The following is a 27,468-nucleotide window of genomic DNA, read 5'->3' as shown; positions in this document are numbered from 1 at the left end:
TTTCTGGAACATTATCCTCCGCAACTGAAATTCAGTTTTTCTTTTGCAGTTGAGCTTTTGGGAAACCCTCGGGAATAACCCTAGGTTGAAGAGGATATTAGTGAAGTTAATTCTTTTCTGTTCAGGAGAAAGGCACTGGTGGGTCATGCTAATTGCTGCAGGCAGAAAGAACTCCCGGCTACAATGGGGTTTGTAATAGAAGAATGATAAGGAAGGCAGCCAGAAGAGGAAGTGTGGAGGGCTGCTTTGTAGGAGTTTCATCGATTTAGCATCTGTAGGGAAAGCTTCTTTCAAAAAAAAAAAAAAAATTTTTTTTTTTTTTTTTTTTTTTTTTTTTTTTTTTTTTAGTGCGCAGGAGAACATTCGAAACTAAGACAGATAGCGGCCAACTGGGACTGCTGTGCAGCCTGGAATAGCGTAGGCTGCTGTTCAATCATTTCCCCAAACAGGAAACCACAAAATGTTAGAGATTAAGGTCACTAGATCATTGGGAAAAGAGCATAACTTCGTCTGCAAAGTATTATGATGGATTGTAAATGGGCCAAAATATAAGCATAAATCTTTCGTCTAAAAATGCAACAACAAAAATCCAGCCTTCTCACAAAAGCACAGTTTGCTTTCCTGTCCTACTGAGAGACCAGAGCCCCCTTTGGCGGCATTTCAGTAATTTTCCTAATAAGTAGAGGAGTAGTGGGGAAAGCAGAGAGAAAAGCTTTGTGTTCTCTGTCAGTAACACGTGTGTTTCAGTTTGGGTTTAAAAAAAAAAAAAAAAGGCTAAGGTTTAGATCAGTAAGTGGCCCTCACATGATTTATTTTCAGTCTTACACTTTTCTACTGGTGACAGTAAAAATACATCAAAATCACATTCATATACCTTTTTGCCCCAAATCCCTTCTTTCAAGTATTCAGTTGTACAGCCACCATGAAAAGCACAGATGTCTTTTTCCCCTTTAAGTGTCATGTGCAACCCCCTAAATTACTTGAAGTCAGAATCTGACTTTAGAGGGCCCCGGGGAGGGGGGGTTCTCTGGGGGTGTGTCTGCGGGTAAACTGGTCTATGGCTATCTTGGTTAACGGTTGGTTGCTTTATATCTGCCTGGAAAATACTTACCCTTCAGAGGTGTGCATTGTGTAAAATAAGGTTAATTATCACCTGATTCTGTTCATCAGGTCTTTACTAGGGAGAGCTCTTCTTGCTGAGTTAAATCCATGAAAAAAACCCTCAAGTACATAAATCCAAAACATGAAAAGTTTATGGTTTTAGATGTTGAAATGACTAGATTTTATTTTTTTAAAAGATTTTATTTATTTATTTATTTGAAAGAAAGGGAAAGAGCAGGGGGAGGGGTAGAGAGAGAAGCAGACTCCCTGCTGAGCAGGGAGCCCGACTCGGAGCTCGATCCCAGGACCCTGGGATCATGACCTGAGCTGAAGCCAGATGCTTAACCAACTGAGCCACCTAGGCACCCATGACTAGATTTTAGAAAGATTTAAGTGGAACTGACATTTCGTTGACCCCTCTTGCAGGAAAACTTCGAGATGAAAGAGTAAACATGCCTCTCCTCTTCTAATTATTCGCTGCTTTGGAAAGTTAAAAAGAGTCTGGAGTGTTAGGAAGATGGGGGTCACATCTTTTCCTACCTGTTCCCTGGGTGTCTCGTCCTCAGGCTCTCCATGAATATTTACTCTTGAATAAGTAGATATTTCCCAGGAGCGGATTGAACAAGCAGATAAAATACACTCCATACATAAGTGAGCGTGTACTCTTTCCTCCAAGTCAGACAAAAGGCCACTTCCTTTCCATTGTCAATGGAAGTGAAATTCAGCTGCCTGTGGATCCAGGAAGGAAAGGAAATAAATGAATAGAGTTGGATTGAGACCTATTGATCTTTCTTTTTTACCAATGACAAAGACATAGATACAGAGAAATATTTTCCTCTCCTGAGAAAAACAGTAGCATAAGCACTGAGTAGATGACAGGTGCCCTTGCGCCTCTGTCAGGAGGGACACGGAGGAAGGGGTGGGGCTGGTCTGAGGGGGCCAGCCACTGCCTGGGGTTAGCTCACTGTGGGTGAGTGGAAATACAGGCACAGCTTGGTCAGATCTCCCAGTCGTTAAATGCCAGCTTCTCATTGCTAAAGCGGCAGCAACACCATGTAGACAACACGATTATGTATCTGCAGGCTGAACACAGGCCAACTTTAAACCTCTGCATTCCACTACCGAAACAAACTTTTCAGACTATTCTTGATCAAAAGTAACCACAACACTGATAAAATCTTGCTTTTCAGGTTACAGGACACTTTGCATCTCACAGCCCATCCAGCCCTCCCTACAATCCCAGAATATAAATATTCCACTTCACAGAGAAAATTAAGGCTCAGTGTGAGTCACTGACATACCCAAGGTCACTCAATAAGCCCAGGCCTCGGGAGGCTGAGCTGGGCCTGGAGCTCAGTCCTTCTGTCTGCACACATCATCCTACTTTGATGAGCCCCTGCTGTCTGTTTTGTCAAACCGATGGGCTAGTGCAGTTGTATTAGAATTATAGCTCTTAGTACGTCCTAAATCACAACTGTAATTCACAGGTAACATCTTAACTTGGAAATTCTGGAGCTATTTGAATAGTTACGCTGAGCTCTTCAAATGTGTTGATAATAACAACAGCTATTAGCGTTCACGGAGCATTTACTGTGTGCCTAGAATGCAGAGAGCTTTACATGCATTATGTTATGTCATCCTCCCAGGGACCCTCTGTCGTAGACGCTTCTCTTCCACCCATTTTACAGATGAGGAAATGGAGCTCTACGCAGATTGAGCAATCTAAGCTCATCTTGCTAGTGAGCAGCAGAGTTAGGATTCAAACCGGCCACAGAGCCTGTGCTGTCAACTCTAAACAGGCATCCTTCATTCCAGGCTTACCTTTAGGTTTGCTTCTTGTCTGTGGAATTACAAGTATGGAATAAACCACCTGTTCCATGTGTTCCTTTGGGGGGCAGGGATTTAGACAGTGAGGCAGTACCGAGCACGGGTTAGAAGCACACACTTAGGACTCGAGCAGATCGGAGCTTGGCTCTACTGCCAGTTCCCTCATCCACCTCTACCTCTGCCTCTTGCCCCGAAAGTGGAATAAATAGCAGCAGGCTTTTAGGGGTGTTGTGAAATCATGGATGCACAATGCTTGGTACAGGTCTTCCAGCAGAAGAATGAGAGCATTCTGCTGTTATTCAAAAATGTCCTCTTAAAAGCGATACTCTTCACCATAGGTTTCCATCAGTGAAGTATGGGGAAATTCCTTGCAGTCTGGAATCCCATGCTTCACAACTTAAAGTTCCTTTACAAGAGTAGTTTATAAATTTATGGCTCTGACTACCAAGAAAAGATTGCTGAGATACTGTGCCCAATGTGTGTAAAATTAGTAGTGAATGGCATGTTATTTCAGGTGTTCAAATAGATGGAGTTCAGGTTTATCCTGGCTGGATTTCCTCCTACTGTAGGCCTTTTCTGGAAGAGTGAGATTGGCAGCCGAGAATTGGACATGAAAGTACTGTCCACGTATTCTGAAGGCTTATTTTAGAGGAAGGGCTTTATTGAGTCTTTCTTTTTTTTTTAAATAATAATTTTTTTATTATATTATGTTAGTCACCATACAGTACATCCTTAGTTTTTGATGTAAAGTTCCACGATTCATTACTTGCGTATAACACCCAGTGCACCATGCGATACATGCCCTCCTTACTACCCATCACCAGCCTATCCCATTCCCCCACCCACCTCCCCTCTGAAGCCCTCAGTTTGTTTCCCAGAGTCCATAGTCTCTCATAGTTCATTCCCCCTTCTGTTTACCCCCCCTTTCTTCTTCCCTTTCTTCTCCTACCGATCTTCCCACTTCTTATGTTCCATAAATGAGTGAAACCATATGATAATTGTCTTTCTCTGCCCAGAAATGGACCCTTGGCTCTTATGACCTTTGGGCAACTAATCTTTGACAAAGCAGGAAAAAACAACCAGTGGAAAAAAGACAGTCTCTTCAGTAAATGGTGCTGGGAAAATTGCACAGCTACATGCAAAAGAATGAAACTTGACCACTCTCTCACACCATACACAAAGGTAAACTCCAAATGGATGAAAGACCTCACTGTGAGACAGGAATCCATCAAAATCCTAGAGGAGAACATAGGCAGCAACCTCTTTGACATCAGCCACGGCAACTTTTTTCATGACACATCTCCAAAGGCAAGAGAAACAAAAGAAAAATGAACATGTGGGACTTCATCAAGATAAAAAGCTTCTGCACAGCCAAGGAAATAGTCAAAAAAACTAAGAGGCAGCCCACGGAATGGGAGAAGATATTTGCAAATGACACTACAGATAAAAGACTGGTATCCAAGATCTACAAAGAACTTCTCAAACTCAATACACAAGAAACAAATAATCAAATCAAAAAATGGGCAGAAGATATGAACAGACACTTTTCCAATGAAGACATACAAATGGCTAACAGACACATGAAAAAATGTTGAAAATCATTAGCCATCAGGGAAATTCAAATCAAAACCACATTGAGATACCACCTTACACCAGTTAGAATGGCAAAAATGGACAAGGCAAGAAACAACAAATGTTGGAGAGGATGTGGAGAAAGAGGATCCCTCCTACATTGTTGGTGGGAATGCAAGTTGGTACAGCCACTCTGGAAAACAGTGTGGAGGTCCCTTAAAAAGTTAAACATTGAACTACCCTATGATCCAGCAATTGCACTGCTGGATTTACCCCAAAGATACAGACGTAGTGAAGAGAAAGGCCATATGCACCCCAATGTTCATAGCAGCATTGTCCACAATAGCTAAATCTTGGAAGGAGCCGAGATGCCCTTCAACAGATGACTGGATTAAGAAGTTGTGGTCCATATATACAATGGAATATTACTCAGCCATCAGAAAGAACGATTACCCGACATTTGCTGCAACATGGACGGCACTGGAGGAGATAATGCTAAGCGAAATAAGTCAAGCAGAGAAAGACATTTATCGAGTCTTTCTAGTCATTCTCCAGTTACCAACCTACTAGAGAAGGAGGAGGACCTAACACGCGCTGAACTGCTCATTTGCGTCAGGCACGATGCTAGCAACTTTGTGCACGGTATCTCATCTACTCTCACTACAATGAGATGTAGGCTTCCCATCTTCATGTCCAGAAAAGGGAATGCAGCCCACGGAGGCTAAGCCACATGTCTGGGGGTTACTGCACGCTGGGGCCTGCGTGACAACGGGTCCATTTAGTGTAGAAGTTTGGAGTTCATGCTTTCAGCAACAGAAACAACTCTGCTTACTCGAAGCATAGAAGGAATTGATCAGAAGACATGATAGGTCACAGAATTCGTGGAAAAATTGAAGACCTGGAGTGAGGAAAGATTGGGACCAAGGAAAATTCTGGGGATCCAGGTAGGAAACCTAATGGGCAGACTCATCAGGGAACCCTACGTCACTCTGCCCACAGGTGAGGTTTGATTGAAAAGAACATTTGAGCGCCCTAGCTTAGGACAGATGCTCATCCCTTGCACGAAGGAGGCAGGGTGTTGCGATGACAGCCTCCACTGAGGCTGGGTCCATTGAGGGTGTGGGAGTCCTGTTATCCGGGGAAGGGACAGTGGACCTAGGCAGGCCAAAGCAATCCACAGCATTACAGAAAATTTCTATAGAGTGCAATCAACTCTACCCACTACGTGTCAGCACTTTTCCCGGAGGCCAGGCCCTGTGCAAGGCTGCAGGCAGAGCACACGCTAGGAGGGCCCTGTTCTCAGGGAGCCAAAGCTCTGCCACAGCCGCTTCATCAGTGGCACTCCCTACCACACAAGTGAGGCATCTGTCACCCGCTGAGTAACGGCCCTGTACACGTCCTTGTCCATAAAGCCAAAGTGAGAAATGACTGAGAGATGTCACCAGAGCTGGACGAACAGACCGAGGTTGTTTCTGAACTGGAGTTGTGAACTGTGTCTCACACTCAACTCCCCGCTCCCAGAGGCTTTCGGTAGCACTAAACACATAGCTGTGGGGCGTCAGGAAATGCTTGTTGGTTTGAAGGAATTTAGCTCTTTTCTTAAGGAGTTCTAGGTAGGAGTTTGGAAGTCTGGGATCTCGGGCACATTCCGGCGCCTCGCTGTGTCACAATTTCCTTAACAGTTAAGTAGAGGCAGACATTGTAATTCCTCTCGTCCCGACCTCGTGAAGCAGTGAGAGAATAAAGCCGAACGTACAAAATAGCACTTTGGAAGGTAAATAACAAAAACGCTTTTCTCATCTCTGCCTTTTGACCAAACATACAAACAAAAAAAATGCTTATAATCCAGTCACCGCCTACCATGTCTTAAAAATGCTTGAATTCTGGAATGGGTTTTTAAGATTATCTACAAATAAACTAGTTGGGCTATTTACCTAGTTGTCATGAAAATTGAGAGCTGGTAATATTTGAATCCATACAAATTATTCCTCAATAAAGACCCAGCTTTTGCCAACCAAGTTCCCCAAACCTCTTTTACTATTTTTTTTTGTTATAGAAACATCCTAATTACATTGCCCCCCAAAAAACCCTAGAAAACAGTCAAATCAAAACAAATCATTCATATCTTCTTAGCTGCCTTAACTGTTAGTATTTTGATGTATTCTTTTCCCAAGTTTGAACCATCTTTTTGAAAATGTTAAGCTTATAAAGTACAAACGGTGGAATTATAGTCTTCATTGATTTTTTTAATGTTATTTTTCCATGTCTTCGCAAAACCATCAATTTCACCAAGCTAACCAGTCAGACCTCCAAGCAGTAAAAGAAAAGAAACTTCTCTAAAGGGAGTGGCTTTGCTGTTTAATTGAGGCGTCACAGCTGTCCAGGAAGAAAAGTGAGGAAACTGAGTGTTTCAGGGGGCTGCCTGGTGTTGTCACTGCAAACCAGCTCCATCCAGCTAGTCTTTCCCTTGTGCCTTGTTTTGTTACAGTCACTACTGAAAAGACAAGGGTAGCTAAAAGCTGCATTCATCTCTGTCTCCTCCTCTTTGTCTTTAGATCTTGTTGCTTAAAATACCAGCAGCCTCAGGGAGAGGCTTGCCCCAGACCATCCCAGGGTTAGCCTGAAAGCCCTGCCTCCTGAGAAACTCCTCAGGCCAGGCTGACCCGGGCAGCTGGTCACCCCACCAGGAAGACGTGGAGGAAATGTATGCAGATCTTTCATAATTGGCCAGCTCGTCAGGGCTTAGGCCTTGTGTTGGAACTTCTCTGACTACCAGGACAAGGGTGGCTGAGTAGCTTGTGCCCTTGGGCTTCGGGACCACCCACCTCTACGCTCCACCCACCTGGCTCCCTGGCTCACTGTCACTGGATCCTGGGATATCTCTCCCACTCACCCAGCCCTAAAGGCGACGGAGATACTCCTGTCAGGCCTGATGAGAGTAAATGTGACATTTAGAGAAAAATAAAAGCTCTGGAATTCTTACATTTAATGCTGGCAGCCTTAAATGCCAGCTTTGAAATCACCTCGCTTGATCATTAATCTGATTTCTTTTCTTTTCCTTTTTTTTTTTTTTTTTTGCATTTGACTTACGTGCCCTTTAGAAGTTAAAAATGTATTCCTTGCTTTAAGAAGGTTTCCATTTGCCCCCAGAAGGAGGCCTTCTACAGGTCACATGCACAAAATTATGCAGTTCAGCCCCACGCTGCCTTGTTCCAGAGAGTTAGTGCTCTTGTTTGTGATGAGTCTTGAATCGCAAGGGGCACAGCTCAGGGACGGACTTCATTTCAATTCAGTCCAACGAGCATGTACTCTAATGCTGTACAAATAAGCCTGCTTTTGCTGTAACCTGTGAATTTGCATCCCTGAAAGATAAAAATTTCAAATCAATTTCAAAATATACGGACCATAGTAAGGTAGCTCCAAGAGACACTCAGAAAGATGCGGGCTTCACTGAGTGGCCACGGAGTGGAAACCAACCAGACGCACTGTGGGTTTGCTAGTTAATCAGTGTCTTTTCATGGAATTCTAGAAGAGGAACGACTTTATAGATGATTATCTTCGTTAATCAGGCCTTCCTAGGACGGTGGAGGAGTTAAGCCTTGTTCCCTGGTACAGATCATGTGTAATTGTTTCCATACTGTTGGCAAAACAGCTGTAGGAGTTTTGCATGGGCCATAAGGACCCAAGGTCTTTGAGGCAATTTCTTTGTATAAACAATGCAAATTTTTATTGCTAGAGTTGAATTGAGTTTTTTAAAGAGACTTTAAATCGATCAGGAGTTTTCCCTTTGGGTTTCTGCTTAGGAGAGCGGAGGTGGTGACATAAAAGATCCCGACCTCCGGCCGCAGAGGCCCAGGGCTCTTTCATGTTAGGCTGAATCCTGGCCCACTGCTGCTTGAGGATTTGGAGTGTGTAAAAGTCCTGGGCTGTTTAATTATGTGCAAGCCTTTTAAGAAGCCTACACCAGGAAGGCAGAGATGGAAACATATGCAGTGAAACGTTTTATATCCAATTTGAGGATTCAACCAAAGGTCTTCACTTGAGCGAAACCAGAACTTCCAAGTAGATCAAAGGTAGCATGGAGTTGAAAACCTCTTTGTTGGGGGTTGAGTGACGATGACTTAAGGGAATTAATATCATGTTAGCTGCATAAAAATAACCTAAGAAGAGTGGAAAACAAAGGAGAAAATTACTCACATTTGTACTACCTAAGTTAACCAACTGTATTTGTGTTTTTTGAAGTTGCATTCCATATATGTAAATACGTATGCCTATTTTCTACATTCGTGATTGTGATATATATTTGACTTTCAGCTTTCATACTTAACAGCATGTGAGAAGTATTTTCCGCGTTGCTATGTGGTTCAATGAAACATTTTAAATGGTTTTGCACTGGTCCATAGAATTTCTGTACCATAGTTTATTTAACCCCTTCACTAATTATGGAACTTTTAGACTAGTTATAGATATATATATTTGGGGGGGGCTTATTTTCATAAATTCGTTCCACGAACTGGGGTTTTTGGGACAAAGAGTCTCAGCATTTTCAAGTCTTTTTGTTAAAAGTGGATCATCGCTTTCCTGAAGAGTAGCACCATTTTACACTTTATCAGTACCGGGTAGTATCTGAATTCTTTCCCAAGCCAGTTGAATATTGTTTTATTGTTTTTGGAGAAAAGACAGGAGTTGCTTCAGAGTTATTTCTCCTCTAATATCCACCATCTTAGCAAAAAATAAATAAAAATTGTATTCTAGGAAGAAAAGACATTCCTCATCGTTGACAAGTGGTTATCATGTCTAAGAAAAGGAGGCCTGTAGGTGGCATGGCAAACCTAGTCGCCTCCAACAAGTGACAAATCTGAGGCACCTGCTTCTATCCTTCTGCCTCAAAAAATTATAGTTGCCACTGTATAGTCAGTGTTGGAGGGGGGAGCAGTATGGATTAGCAGCTCCTGAGAGAATGCCCAGGTCACCAGCCTGAAAGCCAAGTTAGTGAAATGCGGTCTTCACGCAAATCCCACGGTGTAGTGTCCCTCAGCTCCACTGAAATGTAACCACAGTCCTCTTCTTGAACATAGCTGTTTATTGAAGTGGTATCACTGGATAAACAGCATGAATGCTTCTGTAACTGAGAGAAGCCTTTATGCTGATTCCTATGAAGGTTCGACCTTCTGGAAGAATTGCAGTGGCTGAGCCAAGGCTTGCTTTGATTTCGGGTTGTTGGTGTGTGTGGCCAACTGGAAGAAAATGACCCCCCTCGCCCACTGGGCTGGCTTCTCTGAGCACAGTGTCGGAAAACCTCCCATCACCTTTTCTCTCGTGCACACACTACCTGTACCTAGATAGAGACACCGGCTTCACCTGCTGAATCCCGCGTTTGCCCACAGCTCCATTTCATTTCAGGTTCTGATCTACAATGGCCAACTGGACATCATTGTGGCAGCTTCCCTGACAGAGCGCTCTCTGATGACCATGAAGTGGAAGGGGTCCCAGAAATACAAGCAGGCAGAAAGAAAAGTTTGGAAGATCTTTAAATCCGATGACGAAGTGGCTGGTTATGTGCGGCAGGTGGATGACTTCTATCAGGTATGGAGACGCTTCGGGACCTGTAGGTTGTGGGGAAGGAGGTGGTGGGATCAAAACGAAAGCCCGAACACCAGTAAGGCATGGCTGGCCCTACGCAGGGTCGAAGTGTGTCTTCTGTGGCCCTACTTTCCACAGAGCAGAGTTCATTGAAGTACATAGTGCTTCGTGTGAAACAAGACGAAAGTTTAGATATTGTTCAAGAGACAAGATGACAATCAAAAAGGTAATACTCAGCCCAAAAAGGCAAATCATTGGGGCACCTGGGTGGCACAGCAGTTAAGCGTCTGCCTTCGGCTCAGGGCGTGATCCCGGCGATCTGGGATCGAGCCCCACATCAGGCTCTTCTGCTATGAGCCTGCTTCTTCCTCTCCCACTCCCCCTGCTTGTGTTCCCTCTCTCGCTGGCTGTCTCTATCTCTGTCGAATAAATAAATAAAATCTTAAAAAAAAAAAAAAAAGGCAAATCATTAATGAGAGAGTTAGTCTATTTGGGAACAGAAAGGAGCTTGAACAAATGATATGAGTTAGATTCAGTGTAATCTCTGCTGGCAAATCTGTGCTCACATTTGGGTCTCACACATGAAGCCCCAGGACCAAATCTGTACAGCTGATGCCCCTAGTGTGACCTCCACTTCAGGAGTCGGACGTTGCTCCTGGCCAAGCCTGTCCACTGTGCCTCCAGTCTGCAGGTCTCAGCTCCTCAAGGGTCGGCAGGGCTGCATTGATGACTACGTAATGATTACACTGTTTACCTCCAGAAAGTTCTTGGAGAAATTAAGAATGCTTTTGCTTAGTTAGTCAGGAGTAGAAATTTAAGTCTTCTGGACCTAAATTTTTTTTTTCCTGCAGTTTTTTATGGGAGGCGTCATTGGGACCTCAGTTCTGTAGTTTTGAGTATTTGGAATTACAGCTTTCCAAATGCTCGAGCTTTTCATTTGGCAAATCCATGCTCCAAACAAAAATTAATCTTATCAGCATACTACCTTAAAAGTACTTTGTTTTGGGAAAGTAAATGAGAGTTCACAACAGATTTCATAAGGGTCACTGAGTTGTGACATACATTATTCACTTATGTTAGAAGAAATGATAGATCAAGAAGAAATTATGGGTAGTCTAATGCATAAAGGTACCCTTCCGTCCCCCCACCCTCGCCCGTCATTCTAACCATTCGATAACCTATATGAAATTTAAATATTTTGCAACGTTAACTACCTTGGACAACGGAAACAGTTGAGAGACATATTTCTGGGCTCAAGTAAAGGGAAACTCTATGTTGGAAAACTTATAACATTACAGTTTCTAAATTGAGATAAATTAGACCAAAGAATTAAAAACTGGTGCCCCAGCAAGCTAAATGAGTCAGAGCAGAAACAGTTCTGGTGAGACGCATGTGAGATCTGAAAATGAGGCTGGCCAGGGACAGAGAGAGGAGTGTCTATTGACCTGCAGAGAGAGCTAGATAGAAGACGGTGAGCACTGTGTCCACCCTGGGTGCTGCTGTAAACTGGAGCACGAGCCGTCTTGGGTTGGGTATTGACTTGGGAATCACAATAATTGGTTAACTCTGAAGATTGATTCCAAAAGATTGGAATTCCTGGACAAGTGGAGGTTCTCCATTTGCAGAAGATGTTCTGGATTTCATTTTTGGTATTTATTTGTCTGTTTTTAAGTAACACAAGTTATATAACAATTCAGTTTTGTTTTTTTTTTTAAGATTTTATTTATTTATTTTGAGAGAGAGAGAGACAGCCAGCAAGAGAGGGAACACAAGCAGGGGGAGTGGGAGAGGAAGAAGCAGGCTCCCAGCAGAGCAGGGAGCCTGATGCAGGGCTCTATCCCAGGACCCAGGGCCGAAGGCAGACGCTTAACGACTGAGCCACCCAGGCGCCCCTCAGATTTTTTTTTAAAAGAGAGAAGAAAAAGTCAACATTTTGACATCCGAAATTGCATTTTAATTAATTCCTGTGTGCACGATGTTACATAAATTTTACATAATTTTAAGTTATATAAGATTGATTCTGCTTTGTTCCTTTCTAAAAATAAACCTATTTATTGGGTTATAACATAATAAAGGAAAATTCACAAATCACAAACGTACAGGTAAATGAATTTTCACAGAGCAAAGATACCCATGTAACCATCACCTAGATAAAGAAATAGAAGAGAACCAATGTTCCCACCATAGTCACTATTCCCCCTTCTTCCCAAGGTAACCACTGTCCTGAGTTCTAATGTCCAAAGTTACTTTTACTAGTTTTGAATTTTTATAAATGGACACCTTTCATGTGTACTCTTTTCTGTGTGACATTTTTACTTGACTTTATGTTCGTGAGATTTACTTACTCTCTTGAATATAGCAGTTGTTACTTCATCACCATACAGTATTCTAATATGTATTTATATATTATTATATGTTATTATAATATGTAATATGTGCTACAATATATAATATGAATATTATATATAATATATATTTAATATGATATTTGTGTTCTCCTTTTACATCCATTTTTACTTTATTTATTTTGTCATTAAGTGCATACAACCATAGAATTGTTACACTTTCCTGGCAAAGTAAATCAACATTATTCTTATGAAATGTCCCTTTTTTAAGTCTAGTAATGCTTCTTGCCCTAAAGTCTGTTTTGTTGATAGTAGTATAACAATGCCAACTTCCTTTTGATTAATGTTTGCATGGGACATCTTTTTCAACTCTTTGTTTTCAATCTTTCTGTATCCTTATATTTGAGATGTATCTCTTTTAAGTAGCATATAATTGGGTTTTGTGTTTCTTTAATAGAGCCTGACAATATTTTTTAATGGAATAGTCCATTTACATTTAGTGTAATTACTGATATATGTTGTGTTTAAATCTACCACTTTACTGTTTGTTTCCTATTCATCTTACTTATTTGTATTTCTCTTTTCTTTATTGCATCCTTTTATATTACTCAAATGCTTTATATCATTGTTGGGTTTTTTTTCCCTCTAGAAACTTGTTAGGCTATCCATTCTTTTAATCTTCTTTAATGATTGTACTCAAGGGTAAAATATAAATTCTGAACATACTTAATCCTAATATAAATTAGAATTTTACCACTTTCAAGATAAGTGCAAGAACCTTAGATCTTCCTTACCAACTCTCCTGGTTTTGTGTTATCATTAAAAACAAAACAAAAAATTCTACACACAGTTCGAACACCACAAATCGTTACCTGCATCTTGTGACACAGCCAGTGTCACAGTGACTTACCCATAAATTGACCCATTCGATCCCTCTTCGGCCTCTTTCCCATTCCATGCTTCCGACTGGAATTATTTTTCTTTGCTTAAAAAAAAAGAAATTCCGGAGCATCTGGGTGGCTCAGTCCTTAAGCATCTGCCTTTGGCTCAGGACATGATCCCAGGGTCCTGGGATCGAGCCCTGCATTGGGCTCCCTTCTCCCTCTCCCACTCCCCCTGCTTGTGTTCCCTCTCTTGCTGTGTCTCTCTCTGTTAAATAAATACAATCTTTTAAAAAAAAATCCCTTTATTATTTATTTTAGTAAAGTTGTGTTGGCAACAATTTCTGTTTTTGTTTGTCTGAAAATGTCTTTGTGTTGCCTTTCGTTGAGAAGTACATTTTTCATGGAATTGAAGTTTAGCTAGGCAGTTATTGTCTTTAGCACATAAAAGGTACTATTCTGTTGTCCCCTGACTTGCATCACTTCTGATCAGAGGCCAGCTGTCTGTCTTACTGCTGTTCCTTTGGAGGTGATTTCTTCCCCCATGTGACTACTTTTAAGATATTCTCAGTTTGGGGTTTTTAAAAGATTTGACTGTGTGTACATAGCTGTGATTTTAAATACATATGCATATTATGCTTGGGTTTCTTAAGCTTTTTGAAACTAAGACTTGATGTCTTCTGTCATATTTGGAAAATTCTCAATCATTATCCCTTCAGATACTGCTTGTGCTCTCTCTTTCCTCTCATTCTAGGACCTAATTATGCAAATGTTAGACTTTTTCATTTTGTCCTGTATAGCTTTATTTCCATTCTTTCTTCTTTCCATTCTTCAGTTTTGATATTTTCTATTTTCTTTTCTACTTTTCTATTCTTCCCTACCACTATTCCAAATATGTTGTTTAGCTGATTTGTTTTTTAATTGCAGTAATTATTTTTTTTTACAGTTCTGGAATTTCAGTTTTATTCTTTTTTACAAATCTCAACTCTCAGATTATTATTTATTCCTCATCTTGTTGCCTGTTTTCTTAAACACATTAATCACATTTATTTTGATGCCCGTCACTGACAACTCTTAGATTTGCATCACCCATTAGCTTGAGTCTATTGCCTTTTTTTTTAATGGTAACTTGATCCTTTTCTCTGATATGCCTACAAGTTTTCAATGGAATGTCAGACATTATGCAGGTACAATTGTAGAGATAGTTTGAGTTTTTTGGCTGATGATACTTTTCTTCAAAGAGATTTTACAGTTAGAAAACGGGCAGTTAGAAAACGGGTCAAGCACTTCTATCATGTCTGGAATTGATTGTATTTAAATCTGTATTTTAGCTGCTCTGTTTCCGTGGTGCTAAATTGACAGTTGTAATGTTAACCAGGGCCACTACTCTTAGGCAGGCCATGAACACCAATGTTTGTCTCCCCACAGCTCTGTTCAGGTTTCCAGCCTCTTAACTATCACTTTAATAAAGATTTTGTAGCCTCTTGGCCCCTGAATCAACTATCGCTTTGATGGGGAAAGGACCACAGAAGGTCAGACTCAGCTTATTGCCCTCTCCTTCACTTCATAAGCAGAGCTTCTTGTGGTAAGCAGAATAATGGTTCCCCAAAGAGGCCTCTCTCCTCATCTCTGGAACCTGTGAATAGGTTATGTCATATGGAAGAAGGAGTTAAGGCTACATATGGAAGTAAGGATGCCAATCCTCTGACACAGAGATGGGGAAATCATTCTGGATTATTCAGTATCATTACAAAGGTCCTTATAAGTGAATGAGGGAGGGGGCACCTGGCTGGCTTAGTCGGTAGAACACGTAGTTCTTGATCTTGGGGTCGTGAGTTTGAGCCCCACGTCAGGAATAGAGCTTACTTAGAAAAAAAGTAAGTGGGTGTGGGAGGCTGATGAGTCAGAATCAGAGATTTGAGGATCCCACACTGCTGGCCTTGAAAATAGCAAAAGTGACCATGAGCCAAGGAGTGCAGGCAGCCTCCAGAAGCTAAAAAAGGCAAGGCAATAGATTATCCTCCAGAACCTTTAGAAGAAACTCTGCCAACATCTTGACTTTAGTCCAGTAAGACCATTTCAGACTTCTGACCTCCGGAATGATAACATAAGACATGTATGCTGAATAAAGGCACTGAATACGTGGTAATTTGTTACAGCAACGATAGAAAACTAATATACTCTCACATCCTGGCTGCCTTGATAGGTCACCATGACTTTCAAATGGGCGTGTTCTGTATTTTGTCCAGCTTTTCTAGTTTTGTTGTTTGATTGGTTGGTTGGTTTTTAGCAGGAGAATCGAGAGCAACAAGTTTCTTTGCCAAAACAGAAAGTGGCACTTGTTGCTCTATTCTTTTAACATGATATTTTCGAAGTTACAGTATAGATTCTTCATCCCATTCCATATTCCATTGAATGGACGTAATTAATTTTCTTAACAATGCTCCTCCTGTTAACCATTTCAGGTTGTTTTCTTTTGTTGTTGTTGCTGTTGCTAGTATTATTATTATTGTTAATTTCTAACAAATATGTGTTTCAAAAGTTCTGATCAACGTCAACTTTTTAAATAGATCAGTCAAAAAACACTCTAATTGTTTTGTGTGCAAAATAACGAAAGAGAGGAAGGAACAGAGAGTATGCCAATAAAAGACCTGAGTTATAAGGGTGGGCTCATCCACCAATGTTTACGTTAAGTAATGATAAAATAGCTTTGCTTCTTGAGCAAATGTGCTGGATGTTGTGATCGGTACTTCATGGACATCATCAGAACATCCTTGCAAATCATACAGTATCGTTGCCATTTTACATACGAGGAAACAGACTCTGAGAAGGTGAACAATCCTGTATCATCCAGTGATAGGATGGGGATTCAAACTTTATTCATTTTGTTCCCATAGCACATTTGCCAATGTCTGTCATATTGTCTCTGATGCTTAATTGCCAGTAAGGTAGGGAATGTTAGCTAAATAGAAGGGAAACATGCAGGAAAAAACTCCTTTAGGTAATTTTTTCATGTGTTTGAAAGATACTTGCTAAGCTTTCCTTAGGTGCAATATGAAAGAGATACTTAGCAGTATTCCTGAGGTTCTGAAGTTACCTCCAGCAACATGTTGGAGGAGAGTGCTCTAAAACGTAGGGATAGTAACAGCACCTACCTGCTATCGACTAAACTGTGTCTCTCCTAATTCATATGTTGAAGACCTCACCTACGATGTGACTGTATTTGGAGATAGGATCTATAAGAAAGTAGCTGAAGTTAAATGAGGTCATAAGGGTAGGGGTTAGTGTCCTTAGAAGAAGAGACACCAGAGAGCTGACCTGCTCTCCTCTCTGCCGTGGGAAGACAGCAAGAAGACAGGCATCTACAAGCCAGAATAGAGCTCACACCAGAAACCCAATCGGCCAGCACTTTGTCTCAGATCCAGAACTGTAAGAAATAAATGTCCATTGTTTAAGAACAACAGTCTAGGGGCGCCTGGGTGGCTCAGTCGGTTAAGCCTCTGTCTTCAGCTCAGGTCACGATCTCAGGGTCCTGGGATCCAGCCCCGTGTCGGGCTCCCTGCTCAGCGGGGAGCCTGCTTCTCTCTCTCCTTCCTGCTTGTGCTCTCTGTCACTATCTCTGCCCCCCGCTTCAAATAATAAATTTTTTTAAAAAAAAGAACAGCAGTCTATTATATCCTTATGGGATTATTGAGGGAATTCAACAAGTTAATTAACAAAGAGCAGTACCACATCATAGTAAATGTTTGTTATTATTACCCTGAATCGCATATAAAAACTATATAATAAAAGGAAAATTATAACTAGTCAAGATCAGGGAAAATGATTGAAAATCAACCCTTAGGGGAAGTTTAAATATTAATATGTAGGCTATTAAGGCTAATATAGGGTTAATAGAAGGCGATTAGCCTGAATGTTGAGCTGCTAGCGAGCGATGGACGTGTCGCTTATCCCCCTGTCTGCTGCACGGCTTTCTGATGACAATCCCACCAGGCACATTCAGCATATCCTCCAGATCCTTGATGGCTGTTTCTGCGACCTGTTACCTGATGTCCCCCTGACCAGCATTGTGAACCGCTCTGGTGCCTGGCACCGCACCTGTGTCCTGCTGGGCTCGGTGCATAGAATAGCTCGCTTGGGAGGCCAGGTTGTGGCTGCAGGACAGCACGAGCTACCGAGGTGGGGTACGGATTGGCCACCACTCTAAACGTACGACAAATATCACACTAAGCCCACTGACTCTTCTTGTGAATGCAAAACACATTGAGAGACGAAATGGCACTCCTCCGGCTGCCAAGAAACGGTAACAAAAGAAGCAAGGCCCACATGTGTTTGTGATAGGGACTGTTTTACCACACGGCAAGGGATCTGCATTTTATGTAGGTGATTTAAAAATGTTGGCAGAGCTCCTGCCCGCTTATGCCTCTGCGTAGGGTTGAGGGTGGCGTGCGGAGATGAGGGGAATTAAGGAGGGAAAAGAGCTCCGGCGCTAACAAAGGCATTCTCTGTGAGCCTCGGCCTGAGAATCCTGTCCAAATGTCAAGCGTCTGATAATGAAGAAAGCGGGCCTTCGCCGTAGACTTGCTTTTCAGCATTAGACACACAAAACAGAAGCATGTGAATGTGTCTGCCAAAAAAGAGAGCTCGCTCTCTGCCAAACTACACAGCTCTTAATTTAAAAATCGAAACCAAAGTAGACCTGTCTCCGGATGGTTACCTAAATGTCCATTTAAAAGAATGACAGCTGTCCCTGGGGAGCAACAGGGTAGAGAGAGGGAGCCGTTCTCTCCATTATGTTTGTTCCTTGTCAGGCGATGCCTTGGGAAAACCGAAGACAGCTCCAGCCAGCCTGCGGAGATCAGGTGGAGAAGGAGGGCCGCGTGTTGCCTCTTGCTGGTTCTGGCCTAGAAAGCCACGTGCCTTTGGTATCTATACCATTCTAGGAATTAGACACTGCCTTATTCCGTCATCTGGGGCAGTGGCCTTTGCTCGGTTTGTTCATCTGTAAAATTCAGGGTTGGACTGAGTTATCTGTAAGATATCTAAGAAAGAGCTGAAATATCTATTTTTCATTGATGCCCAGAAGGGCTCAATTAGCAAGCAATATAGAGTAGAATAGTGACCTTCTGTGTGTTGGGGTGTGTGTGTGTAGGTGGGTGTATCGACTTAATAGCATTATGGTGCAGATCAAAGGTCTCATCCTCTTCCTCCTTGGCTGGTGACAGCCCAGGACCAACACTATCAGGGTCTCACCCTGCTGCTCCTTTTGGGGTCTTCCTCTGCCCTTCTCCGAAAGTCACAGTCACTGTTCACGATTTGTTTTGATGTTTTGAAATGCAGGATATTTTGTTTTTATACCATTGAATTGTTATTTTGACTCCAAGGAAGTTTTGACTCCACAATTAGAAATATAAAATTTCAATTAGAATTACACTGATGGGGACGCCTGGGTGGCACAGCGGTTAGGCGTCTGCCTTCGGCTCAGGGCGTGATCCCGGCGTTATGGGATCGAGCCCCACATCAGGCTCCTCTGCTATGAGCCTGCTTCTTCCTCTCCCACTCCCCCTGCTGTGTTCCCTCTCTCACTGGCTGTCTCTATCTCTGTCGAATAAATAAATAAAATCTTAAAAAAAAAAAAAAAGAATTACACTGATGAATTTTTTTAAAGAACGTCTTTCTAAAATAAACGCCGTGAAGCTAAATTTTCTAAAGAAAACATTAAAACCATTTCAAACTTTTCCATCTTTATTTCGCTGAAAATATTTTATTGAGACTAATTATTTTCCACATACACATTGAAAGAAAGGTTTGAGTCACTGGTCCGTTTTCATTCTTATCAAATCTTACTGGGCGTAGTTTCTGCTAACATGAGTTTTGCAGAATTTCCAACAAGTCTATTTTTCCTGATTGCAGCTTGAGTCATTGTTATTTTTATTTTATGTGTTCATTATCAATATCAATACAGGTTATTTAATAATTACAGGATGGATTATCTCAGCTAGGCAGTATTTTACAGCTGGAACAAATTTTAGGTCTGTTTTCCAGGTGGGAAAAGTGAAGCCCAGAGGTTAAGTAACTGTCCCAAAGTCTCCTACCCATTTTAGGACTGAGCTTCGAGTAGATTCCAGACTCCTGGCTTCCGTCCCAGTGGTTTTCTGCTTCACAAGGGTGCACACTTCTGGAATGATGCAGCGACAGCTACACGCTAGTACAGTGGAAACTGGAGTCTACATACATCTTTGCCATCATTCAGGCAGGCCTGAGAGATCGTGTATTTCACATTTAATGTTAGTTGTGAAGTCACAGGCATGTGCCCACTTCCTATAGACAGACAGAGGATGAGGGTTTTTAAAAGGTCCTAGAGCTTAGTAGGTAGTGAGGCCAGGTTCATCCAAAGTTAAGAAGTTATGGCTTTATCTGGGCACTTCTGATATTAATAAAAGAACAGATGCTGAAATTAGTGAAAATGAACAGAGGAAACGTGGTGGGCAGGGCCTCATAGTGGGAGCCCGAAGAGCAGAGCCCCAGCAGAGCACACAGCCTGCTCGTTTCCAGTCTGGAGCCTGGAGAATAACAGTCAGGAGAGAGACCGGGAAGGGTCATGGGCCCTGGATGGTAAGCAAAGGGTGAGTGCTCCATTGTTTAAGCAGTGGGAGGCAGGCCACTGAACGGTTTTTTCCCCCAATTTTTTTATTGTAAAATACATAGAACATAAAATTTATCATCTTAACCATTTATTAAGTTTTGTTAATTAAGTAATTAATTTTTAAAAGTAGGCTCCATGCCCAACGTGGGGCTTGAACTCACAACCCTGAGATCAAGAGTAGAATGTTCTACCCACTGAGCCAGCCAGGCATCCCTCATCTTAACCATTTGGAAGTGTGTCATTCAGTGGCATTTTTAAATACATTAATAATATTGGGGCGCCATCGCCACCGTCCGTCTCCATAGCTCTTTTCATCTCCTAAACTGAACCTATAGCCGTTGAGCACTAGCTCCCCACTCCCCCACCCCAGTCCCTAGCAACTCCGTTCTACCCATTCTACTTTCTATCTCTATGAACTTGACTGCTCTAAGTATCTCGTATAAATGGAAGCATACAGTGTGGGTCACCGTGGAAGGTGTTTATGCACATTTTAAAATGGGTCTTTTGGAAGTTTCAAATGGCAGCAGTAGGATGAATTCAGGGTGGAGAGAGGGAAGGGGATCCCGGGAAATAGGAGTCCTGGTAGGAGCTTTATTGGAGGAAGGCTTTCCACCGACTTCCTGAGTCCACCTTCATGATGCTTGACTCTGAGGTCCTGGAGTAGAGGTTGGGGGGATAGGCTTTGGATTGCCCAAGCGGTGAGGACTGGTTGCTGGTTGAGAAATGGTGTTACTGTGAAGCCATACCAACTTGAAAGCCAAGAGTCCACGGGGAGAGCCTGGCATGCTGGTGTCATACAGTGCTCTCCTTGAGCAGCCACAGAAGCACCTCCAGCCTCCTAAAGCACAAGCCCTGAGCCATGATTACACCTTGACCCTGACCTGGCGTCAGCTTGTGGGGCCCTCAGGCTGGTGGTCTGCCACACTCTCCTCAGGGGCTCTCCCTGAGTTTCCAACAGGAGTAAGACCCTCCACTAGAGGTTATATACAGAGAAACCAAACGCAAGGAGCCCACCAGCCTCAAAGCTTGACTGTTTTGAAGAGTCGTGACCAATGGAAGGCACAATGATGTCAAGAGAGAAGTGTAGACTCTGGAGCTAGACATAGCTGGTGTGAATTTCAGTTTTGCCACTCACTGGCTGAGGGCTGCTCCTGGTTCTGTAAACCCTGAGCGAGGAGGGTGTCAGGAAGGCCCATGCTAATGATGGCTATACCAATTCTTCAGCATTTGGCAGCCCTCGGGCCTGCCACACACCTTTTATCCATAATGTTATAGAATACTAATAGCTCCCCTGTAAATATGTGATTACACTTACTGATTTATAAATGAGGAATCAAAAGTTTCACCTGAGCTACTTGCTCTAGGCTTCAAATAGTAGTCGTGGCTGAGATTCGACAACCCAAATCTCCATCTTTCCCCTGCACCGCCGTGCCTCTCACTACCTATGAGGACAGTGTGGTGGGAAGGGATGGAATACCCTATCTAGTTGGCCAGACTGGGCTACGTGTCTGCCCTGGGGTGCATGTGGTGGTGGTGACAGAGGTGGGGGTGGCCAGTATATTGGGCAGCACATCCAGTCTGTACAGAAAAGTCTGTTTCCTAAAGGAAAGCAGAATGCTTAGAAGAGGACAGAGAAAGCATGGTGTGCAGACAGAAAGCAGTAACAACCCCAGCTTCCTAACTGTGCTTTCCTAAAACTAACATCCACCTTGTTTTGTTTCTCTGACTACACACAACTATAAAATAGAGAAAGGAATAACTGCAGTCCTTGGGTACAAGGGAAGGTCAGGCCGAGATTTGAACGTTTCCACGGATAATCCACAGAGGGAATGACAAAGAGCTGGCTACCTGCCTCTCTTGGATTTCCTGCTGACGTTTTTTTTAGAATATTAAACAGCTTAGGGAGCATTCTGAACTATTTCTGAAGGAACTAACAGTTCCAGAAAGGTCTTCATCAAGTCCTTGGTTGCATGGGCAAAATCAGGGTAAGCACAGAGCAACAAATGTGATTTTTGCATTCGACTAGTTGAGAAGGGATGAGATGAAGCTAAAACAATATTTAATGCAGGAAAGTGACTGTTAAACAGATTGGAGATGATGATTACCAAATGCAACTAATTCCTTGGAAAACATGTTTTGGCTTTGTTACAGAGATTGTTACACAGAGTCTTCACCTCTCTCCCAGCTCTGCAGCTTTCTATAAAGAGTGATGTCCTGATTCATAGGTTCTTTGTCTCCATCACCTAGATCTGGGGAAAGTTCTTCTGTCCATCAGACTGCAAGCAAAAAACCAGAACATAGTGGTCAAATCATCATCATCGTAATGATAACTTGTTATATCATCAGAGAGCCTCCATGATAGTCACAGATGGAGTTCTCCAGAAGCAGGCATTCAGGCCAACTTTGGGGTGCAAGATGTTTATTAGGAATCAACACGTGTGAATAGAAGGGGGAAGAAGCAGAAGAGACAGAAGAGGGAATCAAATTGTGATGCAGGCCTGAGAAAGCTTGGCCAACCTGGCAGAGAGCTCCGGAGAAAGTCTTCTTCCACCAGTGTCCCACATTGGCCCAAAATGTCCAGGCCATTTTAAATGCCCACCTCACTCAGTCATCCAACGCAGGCTGCCCCAGGAAGGGCATCATCTTGGGAAAGGTTGCTCTCTGCAGCTGAGGCAGCCCCTGGAGCTGCTGACAGCTGGAGGCTGGGCAGCAAGTCCATCTTTGAAGAGGGATCTGGTGGTACATCTCTGTCTTCCATAACGACCACCCAGATAATGTAGTTGCAAGGTCTCAGGGTTGGCATGGTGGGGGGTGACATCAAGGGCTGGTGGTTTGCCTAACTCCACATGAGATACTGCTCTTTCTTTGTTGGCATAACGTAAGCTTTCCCCTAAGCTCTTAGCGTAATTATGTCTTCTGTCTGCGTTAGAAAGATGGAACCAGCCTTGCTTTTCAATTCATATCAGGATTCCAAGATAGGAACAGCAGAGTTTTCGGGAAAAGAATAACAAATTGTCAGTAAATATTTCCCCTTTTCAGTTATTTATTAACGGAATAATAGATCACTCCAAAACTCAGTGGCATGACACAACAACAATTTATTATTTCTCATCATTATGTGCGTGGATTGGGCTCAGCTAGGTGATTCTTCTGACTGACGTGAGGTACACTAAGGCCATCCATGCAGCTGTGTTCAGCGGGGAATATGGCAAAAGCTGGGACATCCAAGGTGGCTTTCTCTTCTTCAGTGCTCTCTCCCTATGGCCACTAACCATGCAGTGTCTTGGCCTGGGCTTCACAGCATGGCAGCTGGTGTCCCAAATTGAGAAGCAAAAGATGTCAGTCCTTTTAAGCCCCGGGTTCAAAAGTCCCAGAATATTATTTCCATTGCATTCTCTTGATCAAAGCCAATCACAGAAGAGGGTCGCATTCCTCTCAATGGGAAGAATGATAAAGAATTTGGGACCATGGTTAATCTGCTACATTTTCCTGAAACAGTGTGTAATCCTTACAAATACAGATTCCCGACCCTATCTTCAAATATTCTGACTTTATTTGTCTGGGGTGGGATCTGAACCTTAGTATATAAGCTTGTTAGGGAATTCTAATATGGATCCTGTTTGGGGGAACCCTAAATTGTGATGTCTTTTGCCTTCTGTTGATGCCAAAATGGCTTCGTCTTGTAGGAACCCCATGTGGCTTATGTTTGGATGAACTTCCATTCTGATCCCTAAAGGCTGCTCTAAATCCTGACCTATTTTACTTCCTTATGGGCCAACCAGAAACTTGAGAATGTAGTTTCATTCTAAACAAACCAGCCATTGATCTGAAACATCACTTTTAGGAAAGTGTCCTCTAGTCAATAGTATCTACTGGTGGGGCTCAGAGTCTCTGAAATCCTCAGCCAAAACCTTAAGCTAAATTTTAGACCTCAGTCCCTGCTGTGCATTGTAGGTTTACAAGTGGTCTTTGTTCTCTCGAAACACTGATAGACCGTTGGTAATTTAGACTCATAGAAAAACTCTGTTATTTATTCAAAAGATTAGCTTCCTTTTCCCAGCAGACTTCTGTGCTGTGCTGAAATGATGTGGTCCTCCTGCACAAAGTCTTTAGCTAGTAGTGTGTCTTATGCTACTTTTCAGAAATGATACAACTGGATCAAGCCGGGTGTGCTGTAAATATCGTCCAGATCCATTCTCAGCAAAGATGGTGGCCACCAGGCAACTTGCATTTGTTTCTGGATATTAATTAATTGATAAAATACTATGATGGAGTGATACAGTTAATGTCATGTCAAGGCAAAAATAAAAATGCAGTGATTTCAACTGAAGCTTTATCAGGAGTAACCTTACTATTTTCATTAGGTGATTGCTAGGTTCTTTAATAAGGGTTCTTAACCTAGGGCAAGGGTCTGTGGCTATTATTCAAGGGGTCAGTGAACTTAGAAGGGGAAAAATGCATTTTATTTTCACTAACCTCAAACTTAAATAGCTTTTCCTTCCATTATGAATTATGAAATTTAGCATTTCCTCCCATTATGATGGTAGGCAACAAACCACAGCGACCTTAGGCGTACCTTTGACTGTCACCAATAGAAAGCGGAAATACTTTCATATCAAATGCAAATGCTGTTGTAGATACCTTGAAACAACATCTATCACCATCACTGCTACTTTAAAATTACAGTAGTTATCACACCCACTGGTTGCTCTTACTGAATGTGTCCATAGAGAAGTACATATATTGTTATATCACAAATGTATTTTTTACTGCTTTGTTAATTTCAATATAATGGGCTCATTTGTGATCTATAATATATATGTAAATATATATAAAATGTATTTTGAAACATTCTTCTGAGAAGTATCCATAGGCCACACAGTAGACACCATAGGGGTCCATGGCACAAAAAAGACCAAGAACCCACGCATTAGACTATCTGAATTGTTGAAAATAATTTCTAGACCCAACCCAAACCACAGACCACCTTTGGGGACCCCAGATTGAAAGGTTATGAGTTTAGCTATCAAGTAGACTTAGATTTTATCTCTAGTCTATTACCTTGGCAATTCTAACTCCTACTATCACCATACTGAAGCAACAGAGTGTAGAGATTAAAAGACCGGATACTGTGCCAGACCCTGGTCCACTGCTTACTAGCTGTGTGACCTTGCGGAAGTTACTTAACCTCTCCAAGAGGTTCTTCATCAGTGAAGTGCGGATAGCATTAATACCTATCTCTCTCATGAAGGGATTAGTTACTAGGCTTCATTGAGATTATGGGTATACATGTATTACTTGACACTCTACCTGGCACCTAGTAAGCATGGAATAAACAGTCCTGCTGCCTCTCCCTAGCATTCATCTGTTTTCATAGGGCAAGAAGGTGTCCTCCTGTCTAATAGGGTCCTTAATAGATACTGTGTTTTAAGGGCTCAACTAAATATTATTTATCAGAAAGGCCTGGAACCACAGTAGTTGTATCCAGTTGTAACTCCCTGTAACAAAGAAACTGTCTTGGTGAGAGGTACAAGAAACAGAGGGGCAGGGGACCTGTTCCACATTTTGCTACATGGCAGTCTAATAATAGTAAATAAAAGTGGCTACATTGAGTAATGAGATGTTTCTAAAGCATTGAGTCCCTTCTAGAGAACAGTAATCTGAAACATCCCTGTTGACAATAAATGAAGCATCCAGCCTTTTTGTTTTTGTCTTTTTTTCCATTTGTACTGAGCTTCTAACATATGGAAACAGGGAAGAAGAGGAGTATAGGAGATTTAGAGAGTAAAAAACCATCTAGCAAAACAAAAACCCCAGTTATTTTGGCCAACTTTCTGCCCTTCTGCTGTCCAGCATGGAGATGTGGGTGTTTATTTTTGTTCCCGATATTTATTTTCTTATGCAGCAACCAGAGTCCCAAGGTTTAGATTCTCGCACCAGCCCTGTCTTCATAGAGCTGCTTGCCAGAGGGGGGCTTCCCATTTTTGCTTTTGTTTCCGTTTAATTGCTTCTCTATCCTCCCCACTTACTGTTTTAGACACATGGCCCATCTCATCAGCTCTGTGTCAGACAGAAGAAAAGAGCATGACGGAGAACATGTTACATTTTCTAAAGATTCATTTTTGTGAGTTTGGCAGCATCAGTAGGTGGTTTTTCTTTTCTCTTTTTAAATTAAAAACTGAATAATAACCAAAAAGTATATATAATACTTGTGTGAGATACAACAAATAATGGTAAATGGACAACTTTGTACTTACCAGCCAGTTTAAGAAATGCAGCATTACCAAGAGCTTGCCCTCCCCCGTCCCACCCCTCTCTCTCGTTGCCCCTGGAGGTGAACCACTGAACTGGTTTTGTTTGTCATCTTTTTCCTTTTTTTTAATTAATAGTTTTACAGATATACATCTCCATAAATAATACTTCACTTTTCATGTTTAATTTTATATAAAAGGACTTATTCTGTATGTATTTTGTAATAACATGCTTTTGCTATTCAGCGGTGTTGAGATTTCATCCATGCCGATAGAGTCAGTTGTGCTTGGTTCCTTTTTCATTGCCACGTAGTATTCCACTGTGTGATTATATCACTCATCCATTCCACTGCTGCTGGACATGCGGGTTGTTACCAGTGTTTTGCTACTACAAATATTGCTTTAGTGAACATTCTTGCCCTCCTTGTGCCTGTGTGCAAGGGTTTGTCTAAGAATAATGCCTAGAAGTAGGACTGATGAGTTCGCAGGGTTTGAACATCTTCAACTTCATCAGATAATGCCACACTGTTCTCCAAACTGATTATGATCTTGCCAGTAATGCACGAGAGATCTGATTATTTCACTCTCTTACCAACTCTAGGACTTGTCCCTGGTCACTTCTCCAGTGGGCTTAATGAAATTGAAGGGGGGCTTAATGTTCTTTCCCATGTCTGCCATTTATGATTTGTCTTCTGTCTTGGTGTCCTTCCCGTCTTCTCTGGCTAGCATCAAATGGAAAGACTGTAGCCTCCACACCCAGTGAAACGGTGGAGTGGACATGTCATGTCCAAGTCTTAGCACTGCTTTGGTTAGGCAGATGCCTTTTCCTTTCTGCATGTCCTGTGCTGAGGTTGGCCACCAAAATATCCAGCTTAGGGACGCCTGAGTAGCTCCGTTGGTTAAGTGTCTGCCTTTGGTTCAGGTCATGATCCCAGGGTCCTGGGATCAAGCCCCACGTCAGGATCCCTGCTTGGCTGGAGTCTGCTTCTCCCTCTCCCTCGGCACCCCCCCCCCCCCCCGCTCACTCTGTCTCTCTCTCAAAATAAATAAAATCCTTTTTAAAATCCAGCTTAAAAAAGTAGGAAATTTAGTCCTTCAGCACCTTTTCACTTCAACTTACCAACAGTGGCTCAGTGTAAAGAAGCAACTACTAAAATGGATTTCAGTGTATATCTTGGATTTGCAGGTGAGCCCTAGACCATCAGGAGGAGAATCTGAATCTTTCCCCAACACAGCACAGATAGCCTCACTTCCATCACTTT

General features: G+C 42.2%; 1 protein-coding gene across 2 annotated transcripts in view; it reads left to right on the top strand.

Annotated features, from left to right (window-relative positions):
* CPVL (carboxypeptidase vitellogenic like) overlaps window positions 1–27,468 on the top strand; it is a 126,076-nt gene that overhangs the window by 85,951 nt on the left and 12,657 nt on the right. For both annotated transcript variants that reach the window (XM_026508474.4, XM_057304487.1), the window contains one exon: window positions 9,904–10,086. In XM_026508474.4, the coding sequence (XP_026364259.2) occupies window positions 9,904–10,086 (183 nt within the window). The remainder of the gene's footprint in view (window positions 1–9,903; window positions 10,087–27,468) is intronic.

Source organism: Ursus arctos, unplaced genomic scaffold (genome assembly GCF_023065955.2).
Source record: "Ursus arctos isolate Adak ecotype North America unplaced genomic scaffold, UrsArc2.0 scaffold_3, whole genome shotgun sequence".
NCBI lineage: Eukaryota > Metazoa > Chordata > Mammalia > Carnivora > Ursidae > Ursus > Ursus arctos.
The sequence above is the reverse complement of the archived record's forward strand: the minus strand, read 5'-3'. Positions and strand labels throughout refer to the sequence as shown.